Below are 14,084 nucleotides of genomic sequence, written 5' to 3'. Positions count from 1 at the left end.
AGCTTTCGTCTACTATTTTATAAGTAGTTTATAAATTTATCATGAAAAGATACTAAAGAAAAGACTTACCAACAACAGCTTTATCCAGATTAATATAAGTGAAAGCCTTTAAATGCAATGAGGAAAGGTATCCCTGGAAAAGGAAAAATACGAATGTACTAGTATGTATTAATCCAGTTATCACCGACAGAGCTATCATTAGGGATTTCTGTTTAAGTTTAGATTATATTGAAACTAAATATATGAAGGTAAAAAATGATATAAACAAATCTAAAAGAGCATGGTTTCTGGAAGACAGCTTAAGCAATTACAAGTGGGAGGCCCATTCTGTGTATGGATGAGATATAGGTAATACCTCTAGCCATTCGGTGGCACCAACAGCTCCAAAGTCTCCACCACTCCAGCTGGCAAAGACAATGCTTCTGCTGGGTTTAAACTGACCTAAAAGACAACAAAAAGTTAGTTCTATCTTGGGAAAGGTTACAGGTCAGTAACTGACTTAAGATGCAATCAGAAACTTCAGACTACAGATTCAAAACTATTTCTTTTCCTTTTGAGGCCCCAAGTGAAAAGAACCAAAAGGAGAAATAGAAATAAATTTTAAAGTAGTAGACCATTTGCAAATAAGACCTTAAGTACACAGCAGGGACCAGCTTACTAGACCTCATCCTACACCCCATTCTTTGAGTCCCATAACTTCCAGACCAAGAGCTATTTGAAATCACAACCGAAGTATCTTCTTTGAAAACAATTTGCCTAGAAGTCACTTAGAATACCAGATTACTTTAAAAACAAATGTTTGAGATAAAATTAAAACTCACAAATTTAAGTTTAGGAAAGAGTGAGTTTTCAGAGAAATTAATGATTAGCTCCTTTGGGGCTTTTATGGGCCACTACCCTCCACTCCACTCCTCCCCCTCCCCTGGGTACATCTTTTTCTGCATTAATTTACTTTTGTATATGAGTTAAGCACTGCAACTTGCCCTAGGACCCAAAGATTCAAGATTGTGATGGGGGTTTGCATGTATGGGTGGGTTGATATAAAAGAGTGGCAAGTACCATATGAAAAAGGCTTGAAAGTGAGCCTTTCTTACATAAACATATACAATATACTTACAAATCAAATAGTCTATATTTTATATATTATCATTCTATAATCAAACTATAGAACATAGTACAGAGGTATGACACTGCTTGCTTTCAAACAGATTACTCAGGGACCATGTTAGATTTGCTGTATCATTCTGCACATGTCAAAGAGAATTTAGGGCCCAATACAATGCTTTCCAGTGTCTCAAAGAAACTCATGAAGACACTGCACAGAAAACTGTTTCAAAGTCAAAAGCAGATACAACAAAAGACAACCTACTTTGTACTTAAGAATTCAGGGTCTAGGGATTCCCTGGTGGCTCAGTGGTAAAGAAGCCGCCTGCCAATGCAGGAGATTTGGGTTCAATCTCTGGTCTAGGAAGCTCTCACATGCTGTAGAGCAGCTAAGCTCATGTGCCACAACTATTGAGCCTGCAGTCTAAAGCCCAGGAGCCGCAACTACTGAGCCCATGTGCTGCGGCTACTGAAGCCCCAGGTCCGAGAGCCTGTGCTTTGCGACAAGAGAAGCCACGGCAACAAGAAGTCTACACACCGCAACAAAGGGTAGCCCCCGCTTGTCTCAAACAGAGAAAGCCTGCACAGCAATGAAGACCCAGCACAGCCAAAAATAAATAAAACAAACTTTAAGGAATTTTATGTAAGAAGGGCTTACCGATGGTACTTGCCAAATATACCGACCCACCCACACATACAAACCCCCATCACATTCTTAAATCTTTGGGTCCTAGGGCCCAGCACAAGTGAACCATAAGAACATAGGCAAAAATGAGCAAAGCATATTATAACATTTAGAAGCACAGTACATAGATGCTCAAGTTCTCAAAATTTGTACTCTACCTTTTAAGACCATCTCGGAAAGTATCTGGGCAAGTGTCAATAGCAGACTTGTTCCTACACTGGACTTTGCAGCTCCAGGACCCCAGGCATCCCTCTGGGCCCCTACTATAACATAGCGATCTTAAAAAAAAAAAAATTATTCAATCAGCTTTTAAACTGTTTTCTAATAGTGAAGTCTAGAATAAACACATTAGTAGAAGGATAAAAAATGTAGTATATGTAGTAAGGGTAATAAGACATCCTTACTTCAGATCTGACTTAGGACTCAAGGGATTAAACATTCATATGACAATAATAATCTTCTTTTTCTACATTACTAATTAAGGTTACTCACTGCCTACTTATTTGTGCTCGCTAATTGTCTAGTAAGCACTGAAGTCCAAGGGTTTTCCTTACCAAATGATACGACTATTTGATAGCAAACAGATATAGTGGCAAACTATAGCCTGCGTGCCCATTCATTGATATTGTCCATGGCTGTGTTCACGCTGCAATGGCAGAGTTGAAGAGTTGCAATGGAGACTGTTTGGCCTACAACATGTTTATTATTTGCCCCCTTAAGAAATTTGCTTACCTCTGGTCTATTTAATAACTTAAAAAGAGATTTCCTAGGCATAATGGTCAGTTCCACAAGTCAATTTTCTAGGCTGTTATTACCTCCTATTAAAGCTGACACTTGAACAGTTAGTTCACTTTAGGACAGATATGGTTTAGCATTTCAAGAAACCAAGCCCAGTCAGCTCTCCTGCCCTCCCTCCCTCTGGCCACATCTTTAGTGAGGAAAACCAAACAAAAAGTCCCCAAGGATCTTTACCTGGTTCTTCAAAGCCCTTAATAACTCCAAAGACATTTAAAATTCTTATCTCCTTCAGCACATTGTTCACGCTAAGTTTCACATTCTTATCCTGTGAGGATACCAGCTTACATGAAGAGTCTGTTCCCCAACTACGAGGACACTCTCCTTCCATATTTCTAGAAGCAGAAAGTAGAGATCAGAGTTCTGAGTTACTGTTAACTTCCTCTAGGTTTACAAAATCAGTGACTTTCGAGGTTAAGAGGACAAATAAAGAGAACACACAAAATTAGTCACTAGTGACCAAACACTTATGTTTTACTCCGATCTATAGGCAGTCATTTGAAAATTATGAGTTGCTTCCTAGTTTAATGAATTTTTAATTACCTATCCCACCTGATGTATGTGTTTCTGCCAGAGAATAGTTGTAATTTACATTTTAAATAGACTCCAAGATGGATTAAAAATGAAGTCCTTATCTATAAAGGTGCATTAATACATCCTCATGTTTCTTAACTCTCCACTAACAAGGCAAGTGAAAGTGAAAAGTGAAAGTGAAAGCCACTCAGTCGCGTCCAACTCTTTGAGACCCCATGGACTACACATATACAGTCCATGGAACTCTCCAGTACAGAATACTGGAGTGGGTAGCCTTTCCCTTTCCAGGGGATCTTCCCAACCCAGGGATCAAACCCAGGTCTCCCACATTGCAGGCGGACTCTACCAGCTGAGTCGCAAGGAAAGCCCAACAAGGCAAGTATACATTCTTATTTCAGTTATGAAAGAATACTCTCATGCTGCTATAGTTAGGTTAGATAGCTCCCCCCATCTGATTCCGCATGTGTTATCCAAATAGTGACTGCTCAAAAAGGGCTACTTACATAAATAAAGTCAAAACATTATTAACTCCCCAGTACATAAGAACAAGGGGATAAGCCCCCGTAAGATAAGGGGCTGGCTTCACAGATTAGGAAAGGCTTGCAGGTAGTAGGAAGAAGTAGCTGATTCCAAGTTTGGTTTTAGTAAAAAAGAATCACCTATTACAAAAACCTCTTAGACACATTATTAATGGTCATATATAGTAGTGGTTAAGTCGATAAGTTGTGTCTGACTCTTGCAACCCCACGGACTGTAGCCTGCCAGGCTCCTCTGTCCATGCGATTCTCCAGGCCAGAATACTGGAGTGGGTTGCCATTTCCTTCTCCAGGGGATCTTCCCCACCCAAGAATTGAACCCGGGTCTCCTGCATTGCAGGCAGATTCTTTACCGACTGAGCTATGAGTCCTTGCATGTAGATGGCTCTTCATTTGCTATCAGTAATCCTGCTAAGTAGAATACACTTCAGCTATCCAATTACGTCAAACATCACCAATGTGGTTAGAGTAACTTATTCTATGTCACATAGCAAATAAATGCTCATATGAATGTTTGAAACTAGACTAACATCCCCTACCAATGCCAGGGGATATATAGAGATCAAGATGAAAATTAATGACGTGTACTCTAAACAGCCTGGTTTCTATTTTTAAACAGGAATACTAGTACAATAGGGAGGATATCCAGAAGGACTAATTATAACTATAAAGCATTTGGGAAACTGTCATGAGAACTGAGGATATTCAATCTATAGACAAGGAAACAAATCCTTCTGTTGCTTTTAAAAAAGAAAATCCAGAACTAATGGATATTCCAGGGAATAAGATTTCAGCACAATACAAATTCTAACAGATCTTCTCCAATAACTGAATGTTGCCATATGTAACAAAATGCTTTAACCACAGGAAGTACTCAAGCAGAAGATATGCCAACAATATTACACAAGAAGTTCACTGGGTGGACTGAACGAGGACTGTTCAAGTTTAATGAATCGAATGTCTTATTAAGATCACTTTATAGAGGAAAAATTGCATTTTTATATACATCACATTAACAGCTAACCATCCCCCAAACACCCAACATGTGGGAAATTACAGCCAATTATTTTAAGATTTTATCAAAACAGATTATTATTTCCTCCTAATCATAAAACTTGACCCTGCAAGATGGTTTTCAAATAAGAACTTACTGAAATAGCTTTTCTGCACCAGCTCTGGAAATTGTTTGGACAGGTATGTTGGGCAATCCTGATGACTGAGATGGTGGAAACTGAGTGTGATTGAAAGAAGGGAATCCAGGTGTGTAAGGGTCACCTGTTCCCAGATGAGCCTAGTAGAACAAAAGAGTAATTATAATTAGCTCACACACTTATTCAAGAAATCCCTGTAAGATTCAAATTCTGTATGAGGCTATAACCTACATTTATAGTCTGAAAGTCTGAGTGGCTCTATAATATATGACTTTTGTTTTTATATGGCATATGTCAAATTCTTAATTCAAGGTACTATTGGTAAAATATTTTTAGCAATAAGTAATAATTAGGTTTCAAAGTCATGTAATTCATCTTCTGACTTACTGCTAAAATTCTTCAAGGGCAAAAAAAATATTTCAGGAAGGCACAGTTCTATTGCTATTAATGTAGATAGAACCCAGCAACAATTTGGAGAACCCAATAACTTATTTAGTCAAGAAATAAAAACTCACATGTCCAAAAACTGGAAGATTTGCATTAACAATGGGAAAGTTACTATGGTCCATGTATATCAAGACACCAATTGCATTTAAACTTTCAGCATTTGCAACCTAAAGAAAAACACATAAAGCTCAGAAAATGAAGATCTAATCAACAAAAATTAAAAATACATGCTGAACTTATACTGAAAGACAAAGGGCTATAGCAGACTACACCAATACTTCCAACATTTCAATAGCTAATATGTATAGGAAAAAATACTTGCCTTAAAATTTAACTTTTTTAAAGAAATTAACTGAAATTTTTAACAAGATAATTGTAGATTTATTTGCAGTTTTAAGAAATAACAGAGGTTCACTGTAAACTTTGCCCAATTTTCTTTTAGTTAAAGTCTGCAGAACTAACAGCCTGAATACTAACATTGATACAATACAATCTACATATATTATTCAGACTTCCCCAGCTTTACTTGCACTCATTCATGTGTTTATGTGTATTAAGTTCTAAACAACCAATCAAAATACCAAACAATTAGTTTTAACACCACAAAAATTCTTCCAGTTGCCATTTGTTTCCACCCTCAACTTTTGGCAACCACTAATCTTTCTTTCATTTCTAAAACGTTGTCATTTCAAAAATGTTATATACTCCAAAAGCTAAACATAGAGAACCATATGACCCAGCAATCTCACTCCTAGGTAGACACACAAGATAATCAGAAATATCTATTCACCTAAAACATATAAATGAATGTTTATTGGAGCATTATTCATAAAACCAGAAAGTAGACACAGACCAAATGTCTGTCAACTGAGAAGTAAACAAGCAAAATGTGGTACATCCTTATGTCAAATACTGTTCAGTCAGAAAAAGAAATGAGGTACTGATTAACGGTACAGCATGGATGAACCTTGAAAACATTATGCTAAGTGAAAAGAAGCCAGTCGAAAGAGGCAAAATATTGTATGATTCTGCTCATATAAACTGTCCAGAAGAGGCAAATCCACAGCAACAGAGTAGATTAGTGATTGCCAGGGACTAGAAGGAGGGAAGAATGGGGAGTAACTGAAAATGGTATAGAGTATCTCTAGGATATAATGAAAATATTCTGGAATTAGATCATGGTGGTAGCTGTACAACCTGGGTATATACTAAAAACTGAATAGTAAACTTTAAAGAGTGAATTTTATGGTATATGGATTATACATCAATTTAAAAAGTAAAAAACACTTCCACTCCAATGTGGCTGCACAATAAAGCTTAATTAACTCTTAAAGAGAATTCAAAATATAAATAATCAAAACCCACCCAAGACAACCACTGTCTTTCCATTCTAAGCCCTTGTATAGGTGACTTTTAATTTTCCTTTTTATAAAACACAGTTATACCTGAATCATATACATTTATATAGAGAGAGTGAGAGAGAATGTATGTGTGTATGTGTATATATACACATAAACCTTGGTTTTATATATATATATAACTTGATTACACAGACACAATTTACTTCTCTTTCACTTAAGCATTTCTCATAACTGCATTTTTACTGGAAAACAATTATTGCAAAGTACTCCAAGTAGATATGCCAGTTTCAGAAGTATCCTATAACTTTAGAAAACAGGAACTTATTTGATTTGTAGAGTATTTTAATAAATTATATTATCAGGTATGAGAGTTTAAGACTGAAGGTTTTGAGAATCTAAAAAAATTAACAACTCATACTCACCTTTTCAGCAAAAGTGATTTTTCCAGCTCTTACAATCACTAAAGATCCATTCACAGGCATATTTAAATCCTCAAAGTCTTGTTTAGTGCCAAAATTAGCATAGACCAGTTTACCCTAGGATAAAGACAATAGATTCAATGAGCATTATGGTCTTAGAACAATGACAGAGTCTGCCACCAAATATTTTACAGGTCAAACCCAAGAGAGGAAAAAAAAAAAAAAAAAGGCCAAGGCCTAGAAAAAGTATATGAGAGTTCTAAAGTCAAAAGTGGTCAGGGGACTTCCCTAGTGGTCCAGTGGCTAAGACTCTGCACTCCCAGGGTTTGATCCCTGATTGGGGAACTAGATCACACATGCCACAACTAAGACCCAGCACAACCAAATAAATTTCTTTTTAAAAAATGTTCAGGGTTAACAGGAGTGAAGTCAAGATTTCTGGTCTCCAATATTCATATCTTTCATTATCTTATGATACCTTTCATTTAACTAACATTGACTATTTATGTTCATTTACATTGCTTCAGATATTTTGGGGAAAGAGAAAGGATAATAAAATATGCTTAAGCAAAGAGATATCTATCAATAAAAACACTTTAGACTAGCCAAGGCAGAACCAATTACATAAAGTTCCTACACTTGAACTGCAGATAACTGAAGACATAGAATTAACTGAAAGTTGTGATAATAAATCCATCCAAAAGTTGTTTTAGAATAAAATAAACTTGCAGAAATCAATTTTTAGATGTCTATGTAAGCTGTCATCATAATGCTCCTAAACTCTATCAGAGTTCAGATGAACTGAACTGACATTATAAACTGACATTTATAACAACCAAATATCTAAACAGACAGCATTCAGGTGAACTAATCCTCTCCACATTCTTTAACAGAACAACCTACTGAGAGAATTAATTCTTAGGTAGGTTGATAAGGAGTCCAGGGCCCCTGAGGAGCAGAAAGGGGTCTCTTGTGGAGGAGAAAAGGACAAATTTTTTTTTTCTACATTCCTTAGTCTTAGTCACATAAAATGTTTTTCCCAGAGCTAATGATTACACAACAAAGCTCATCTTGTTCAAGGGTATGTTTTCCCTTAAGCTCTGTATCTTGGTTATCCTATTATATTAAGACTTATGTTATGTATGGGAATGGGTCTGGCAAGACCTTTCTATTGTTAGTTCTAACCTTGTTAATTTAAGATGTATGTTGTGGAAGTGGGTCTGGTAAACACATATAAGGCCTTGATACCACTAGTATCAGAAGTGAGTGGGGGCGCTCTGCCCCTTCTGATGTCTATATTAGTAGCTTTGTCTGTCCTTTTTCACTGTCATCAAACTTCTGCCACACAAAAGTTCTTGAGTGATCAAGCCTGGTCCCTGGTCCTGAAGCTAAATCTTCAGAGATCACGAATCTGACATTGTTCACCGTAAACTATCACTACCTACCTCCAAAACACTGGCTTGTGGGTGGCCAGTGAAAGTGACACAGCACAGGCAATCAGGAAAACAGAGAAGAACCATAAAACTTCATTTGGCTCAGAAGACAGTCTTCAGATAAGACTCTGGCATATAAATATGTGGTTTTTAACCTAAAAAACCTAGATAGATCTAGATAGCTGTTTTTCAACTTCTATAGTAGTTTGGCCAAATTTGCCTAAATTTTAAAAGATCAAGCATTAAAGCATCAAACTAACATTAGACTCCAGCCAAGATGGTTATTTATATCTGCCTCCACATAAGGGTGAATCTGATACATGGATTCATTCAGTAAATACTAGCATGTGTCAGGCACTGTCCGAGGCTCTGTGACACAGCAGAAAATGAAACTAACCCCTAGCCCTTTGTGTAGCTTACATTCTAGTGTGGAAACAAGTGAATGATGTCAGGTGCTGTACTTACAGGATAAGGAGACGAGACTGGAGGAAGGCCATTTTTGATAAGATAATCAAAGAAGACTTCCCTAGGGAGGTAATGCTGGAGAAGAGACTCCAGTGCAATGTGAGAGAAGAAGCCATGCTGATATTTAAGGGAGGAGTGGGACAGACAAAGGGAAAGGCCTTGAGGTGGCAGCATGTTTGAGTTAGAGTGTTTAAGGAACAGCAGGAGGTGGGTGGCCACCGCAGAGTGAGTGAAGAGCAGAGCAGCAGAATTACTTAGGGCTTTGCCGACCAAGCTAAGGACTCAGGATTTTAACTGTGGCATAGGAGGGATGAGAACAAAAATATCCCATGACCAGCTACATTTTACAAGTAAACTTATACTAAGAACAGGAAAGACAATAAGTTTTTGAACTATTCAACAGGGGAAAAAGTCTCATGCATGGCTTTGCCTTACTCACAGTAGCTGTCGCAGCCTTACTATACGCCACGTAACCCTCAGGATTCTCCACCGAGTACGCCTGACTGCCGTCACCACTCGCACTCACTATAGACACCGAGTTTTGAGAACTGCGGGAAAAAAAAAAAAAAGGTTAAGGGAAAATGAAGCTAAGGTATCTTTGAGAAAAAAATTAAATGGATTTAATACATTTAGCATTTGACATGCATTATTTATTTTGAAGGGCTTTGCTATAATTAGGGCTTCCCTGGTGGCTCAGATGGTAAAGAGTCCACCTGGAATGCAGGGACCCAGGTTCGATCCCTAGGTCGGGAAGATCCTACCAGGCAAGATGGTAGGAGTGGCTACCCATTCCAGTATTCTTGCCTGGAGAATTCCATGGACAGAGGAACCTGGCGGGCTATAGTCCATGGGGTTGCAAAGAGTCAGACAATAATTAGCACACCTGAGAATAGCTAATTCTATAAAATGAAGTATCTTTCAACATACCTGCCTTTAACCTGAATCTTAACAAAATGTTCATCATGCCAGACTTTGTTGAGTTTATAGTCATGTAATTTATTTTCAATGAAAAAAGCCAAACTGGTATCTTTTTGAGATCCAGCCTCACGTGGGACATAAGAATCTTCATTCAGCATCCTGGAGGGGAAAAAACTCACTGTTAAATGAACTAAAGTTTAACTTAAACACTGAACTCAAGTATCAAGAAAGCTGTCTTAAAAGCATAACTCAATAAAATAACTGTGACCCAAAATTCTGGATTAACCAGATAGAGACAAGCTTAGAAGGGGAAAAAAAAAAAGCATCTACATTTGAAGGAATTAAACCTCTTTATCTACTGTAAAGCCTCATCCCTATATATCTGCTTAGGGTAATTTTAGGGGAAATGAGTAGTTTCCATAAGATCTGCTGTAAGCGAAATGAAAGACAGTCTTGGTGAATTCAAGACATACAGCTTCAATTTCACTTCTTGAAGCATTCTGAATATCCCAGAAGCAAAACTCCTCTTTGTTTTGATTTCTCATGACTCTTTGTAAATATACACATCACATTAGTTATATCGTTTTTTGAGACTATAGCCTCACCCTCACTTTATCCATAATGCCTTTAGTGTACAGTACACGCAAAAATATTCACCAGAAGTAAAAATGCCAAGATTTCTCATTTAAGACCAAAAGCATTATTGTCCCATTGAAACTATTCGAGATTAATGAAAGGTAAAAGATGATTTGTTCTTTACAGAGTTAGGTATGTATCCAAAGATCTTAAAAATCTAAAGACAAGGACTCCCCTGGTGGTCCAGTGGTAAAGAATCCACCTGCCAATGCAGAGGACACGAGTTTGATCCCTGGTCTGGGAAGATTCCCCATGCTGTAGGTCAGCTAAGCCCCTGCGCCACAACCACTGAGCCTGCGTTCTGGAGACTGTGTTCCCCAACAAGAGCAGGCACTGTAACTAGAGAGCAGCCCTTGCTCACTGCAATTAAAGAAAGCCCGTGCATGCAGCAAGGAAGCCCAGTGCAGCCAAAAAAAGAAAAATCTAAAGACAGAAACCTTAAGGACACTTCTGAGGGTATGGGTTGAGTAAGAACCAGAAGAAATCAAGAAATACTTGAGACTTGGGCTGTCAGTCCTAAGCTAGAGGATGAAAAAAGCTACTGATCCCTTTAAGGATAGTAGCAGGATTCAGCATGACTTACAGGGGGATGAGATAGAAAATCAGAGAAGAACAAAGTCTGACAGCAAGCAACAGCCTACAAAGAACCAGATGACAAAAAGACCAAGAGCCTATGAATTTTCTTTAAAAAAAAAAAAAAAGGTGGGGCGGGGGGGGGGGAGAATCTGCCTGCAATGCGGGAGACCGGAGTTCGATCCCTGGGTTGGGAAGATCCCCTGGAGAAGGGAATGGCTACCCACTCCAGTATTCTTGCCTTGAGAATTCCACAGACAGAGAAGCCTGGTGGGCTACAATCTGTGGGGTCTCAAAGAGTCGGACACAACTGAGCAACTGACACTTTCACTTTCACTACCCTTTAACTGAAAATGTCTCGCCTATTCTAAACAGCTTTTCCTCTAGACTATCACCCTTGTTTTATTCCATTCACCTAATAGTGTTTGTTTAGGCACTGAAGTTGAACTTGTGAGGCAGCTCAGGCTTACTTGATGGCCTTGGCAAAGTCTACAGCGTTCAGTCTGTCTGACAATGCTGATTTGAGGTCTGCCCAAAATATGCGAGGTATTCCAGGGAGTTGCTCTTCTGATTCGAAAGTGTCTGTCTCCTCTGGGCATGAAGGCTGTGTTGCTGCCCGTTTCCCACAATCATCTTGTGGTTCCACACGTTTACAATAGCCCAAGTAGCCAATCATAAATCCTAAGGATAAAAAGTTTCAGAGTTGAACTCAAAGAATTTTATTTATACTCCGTTCCTGTAAGAATTGTTAATATTTTCAGTTATCCCTTGAAAATGCTGGCATTAATTAAACTGTAAGGCATCTGAAAGTAAATAATGAATCTCAGTTTTGTCTATTTTAAACCATTCAATCTATTATATAATAATTTCATTTTAAACAGTTAGCTTTTCAAAGCAAAGGTAACTTTTCTTCCCAGAAGCCTTCTGTGAATCCTCAGGTCCAGCACCTATGCTACAAATATCCTGTGAAAATTTCTAGTGTAACATTTGCACATTACACTAAAATAATTCTTGTGTTGCTCTTCTCCCACCAGGCTAACCTCAAAGGCAGGTGTAAAATCTTAGGCATCATTGTATTCCTAGTATCTTGTACAATGCACTACATAAATGTTTGCTGAGCTGGATGAACAAACTTCCTAGAGTTGACGACAAGGAATTTTTTAAGTTTTGAATGGCTGTTCTTACCAATCAAGAAAAAGATGATTACAGCAATGATCCCATAGCAGATATATCCATTTAACCTTTTCGGTTTTGTGATACTGGTTTGGTTACCCCTCATGTTACTGTCAACATTTTCTTCTTCATCTGCAGCTAATTTCATCTCCACATGACTGTTATCACCATCTACTTGCCGAGCCAGACTGAACCTGGTATATGACAATGGTTCTCCACCAAACTGAGATTTAAAAAAAAAAAAAGCAAGAAAGCATTATGAAGGAGAAGAAAGGGAACTGGGACATTTAAAGGAAGCTTGGTCAGGTGTTATTGGGCCATTATTATGACTTGCTGCACATTCTCAAGGAAAAAGAAGTTCCCTTTTCAAGCTAGCACTCTTCCGTGTGCCCAGTTCTGTCAACAGCAGAAGAGGGCTGGTTCATACACTGGCCTTCATCTCATTCAGCCTTTTCATTCAGAGTTTCTGTTATCATGTCTACTGATAGACATTTTGACCACTGCTTTCTTTAGTTTATCTGAACTACCAGACTATCTCTTCACTATGCCCTGAAACTTCTTACATGACTTCCCATAATTAACTCTACTCAAGACTGAATATAACCTTCCTTTGTGAGACCTATTACACCTCAAGACCACCACTTCAAACATAAATGAGTAACTGATGATAACTTTGGGTATTTTTTCTTGCTCACTGGGTGAAAACTATCCTCAGATAGTATGCTTCAGATTCTTGCAAACTGGTGACAGAGAAACACATCTTAAAATCTTACCAAGTTAGAGAATGCTGATCTTGCTTGATCCATCATTCTGAGCTGCCACACAGAAAAGCCTAGACACAAAGCAGAGAATTAGCATAAGGAGATATCTAACACAGATACCACTGTATTAGACTAGTAAGGACTTTCCATTAAGTATTATATATCAAGTTTACTTTTAAATATATTATCACCTTTCTAGAAAGGATCTTTAACCAAGATGGTTTTACATGACAACTAAATTTAGGGTGATCCTTGATTAGCTCCTGAATTGAAGGAGGGATGAGGTGGGTTGAGGATAACTTGAAGGATATTATTGGAAGAAGTAAGAAATTTGAATACAGACTATATCCTAGACAAAAGTTCAGTTCAGTCAGTCAGTTGTGTCCGACTCTTTGTGACCCCATGAATCGCAGCACACCAGGCCTCCCGGTCCATCACCAACTCCCAGAGTTTACTCAAACTCATGCCCATCGAGTCGGTGATGCCATCCAGCCATCTCATCCTCTGTCGTCCCCTTCTCCTCCTGCTCCCAATCCCTCCCAGCATCAGGGTCTTTTCCAATGAGTCAACTCTTCGCATCAGGTGGCCAAAGTATTAGAGTTTCAGAGTCAGCATCAGTCCTTCCAATGAACACCCAGGACTGATCTCCTTTAGGATGGACTGGTTGGATCTCCCTGCAGTCCAAGAGACTCTCAAGAGTCTTCTCCAACACCACAGTTCAAAAGCATCAATTGTATCAATATTAGATTTAGAATTGTGATATGCATATGTGATACTGCATTTTTTGGAGGAGTATGTCCTTGTTAGATTAATGCCAACGATTTTAAGGATCAAGTATCGTGATGTCTGTCACTTACTTTCAAATAGTTCACTTTAACTGAATTTACTAGACAAAGAAAAGGGACAAATACAAGACAATAGACTAGCACCTGAAAAAAAAAAAAAACTAACAAAAGTAAGGTTAAGCCAAAGACTGGTTATGATACACAAATCGGTAACAAATCATGCCAATAAAAAAGGAGAGAAAACCCGATCCTTCTGATTAAATGAACAATTTCTAACAAATGATTTGATAGATCTTTGACGCAAAAAG

At 38.1% G+C, this 14,084-nt stretch overlaps 1 protein-coding gene across 4 annotated transcripts in view; it reads right to left on the bottom strand.

Annotated features, from left to right (window-relative positions):
- The window catches only part of TFRC (transferrin receptor), a 137,052-nt gene that overhangs the window by 8,327 nt on the left and 114,641 nt on the right, over positions 1-14,084 (bottom strand). For all 4 annotated transcript variants that reach the window (XM_043873905.1, XM_043873904.1, XM_043873906.1 and 1 more), the window contains 12 exons: positions 13,004-13,062; positions 12,243-12,453; positions 11,528-11,738; positions 9,858-10,007; positions 9,370-9,478; positions 7,036-7,149; positions 5,321-5,419; positions 4,806-4,945; positions 2,762-2,919; positions 1,948-2,067; positions 356-441; positions 70-133 (listed from right to left, as the gene is read on the bottom strand). In XM_043873905.1, the coding sequence (XP_043729840.1) occupies positions 70-133; positions 356-441; positions 1,948-2,067; positions 2,762-2,919; positions 4,806-4,945; positions 5,321-5,419; positions 7,036-7,149; positions 9,370-9,478; positions 9,858-10,007; positions 11,528-11,738; positions 12,243-12,453; positions 13,004-13,039 (1,498 nt within the window). In that variant the 5' untranslated portion in view covers positions 13,040-13,062. The remainder of the gene's footprint in view (positions 1-69; positions 134-355; positions 442-1,947; positions 2,068-2,761; positions 2,920-4,805; positions 4,946-5,320; positions 5,420-7,035; positions 7,150-9,369; positions 9,479-9,857; positions 10,008-11,527; positions 11,739-12,242; positions 12,454-13,003; positions 13,063-14,084) is intronic.

This window comes from Cervus elaphus, chromosome 19, assembly GCF_910594005.1.
Source record: "Cervus elaphus chromosome 19, mCerEla1.1, whole genome shotgun sequence".
NCBI classification, from domain to species: Eukaryota; Metazoa; Chordata; class Mammalia; order Artiodactyla; family Cervidae; genus Cervus; species Cervus elaphus.
This window is presented reverse-complemented; position numbering and strand designations above follow the sequence as displayed.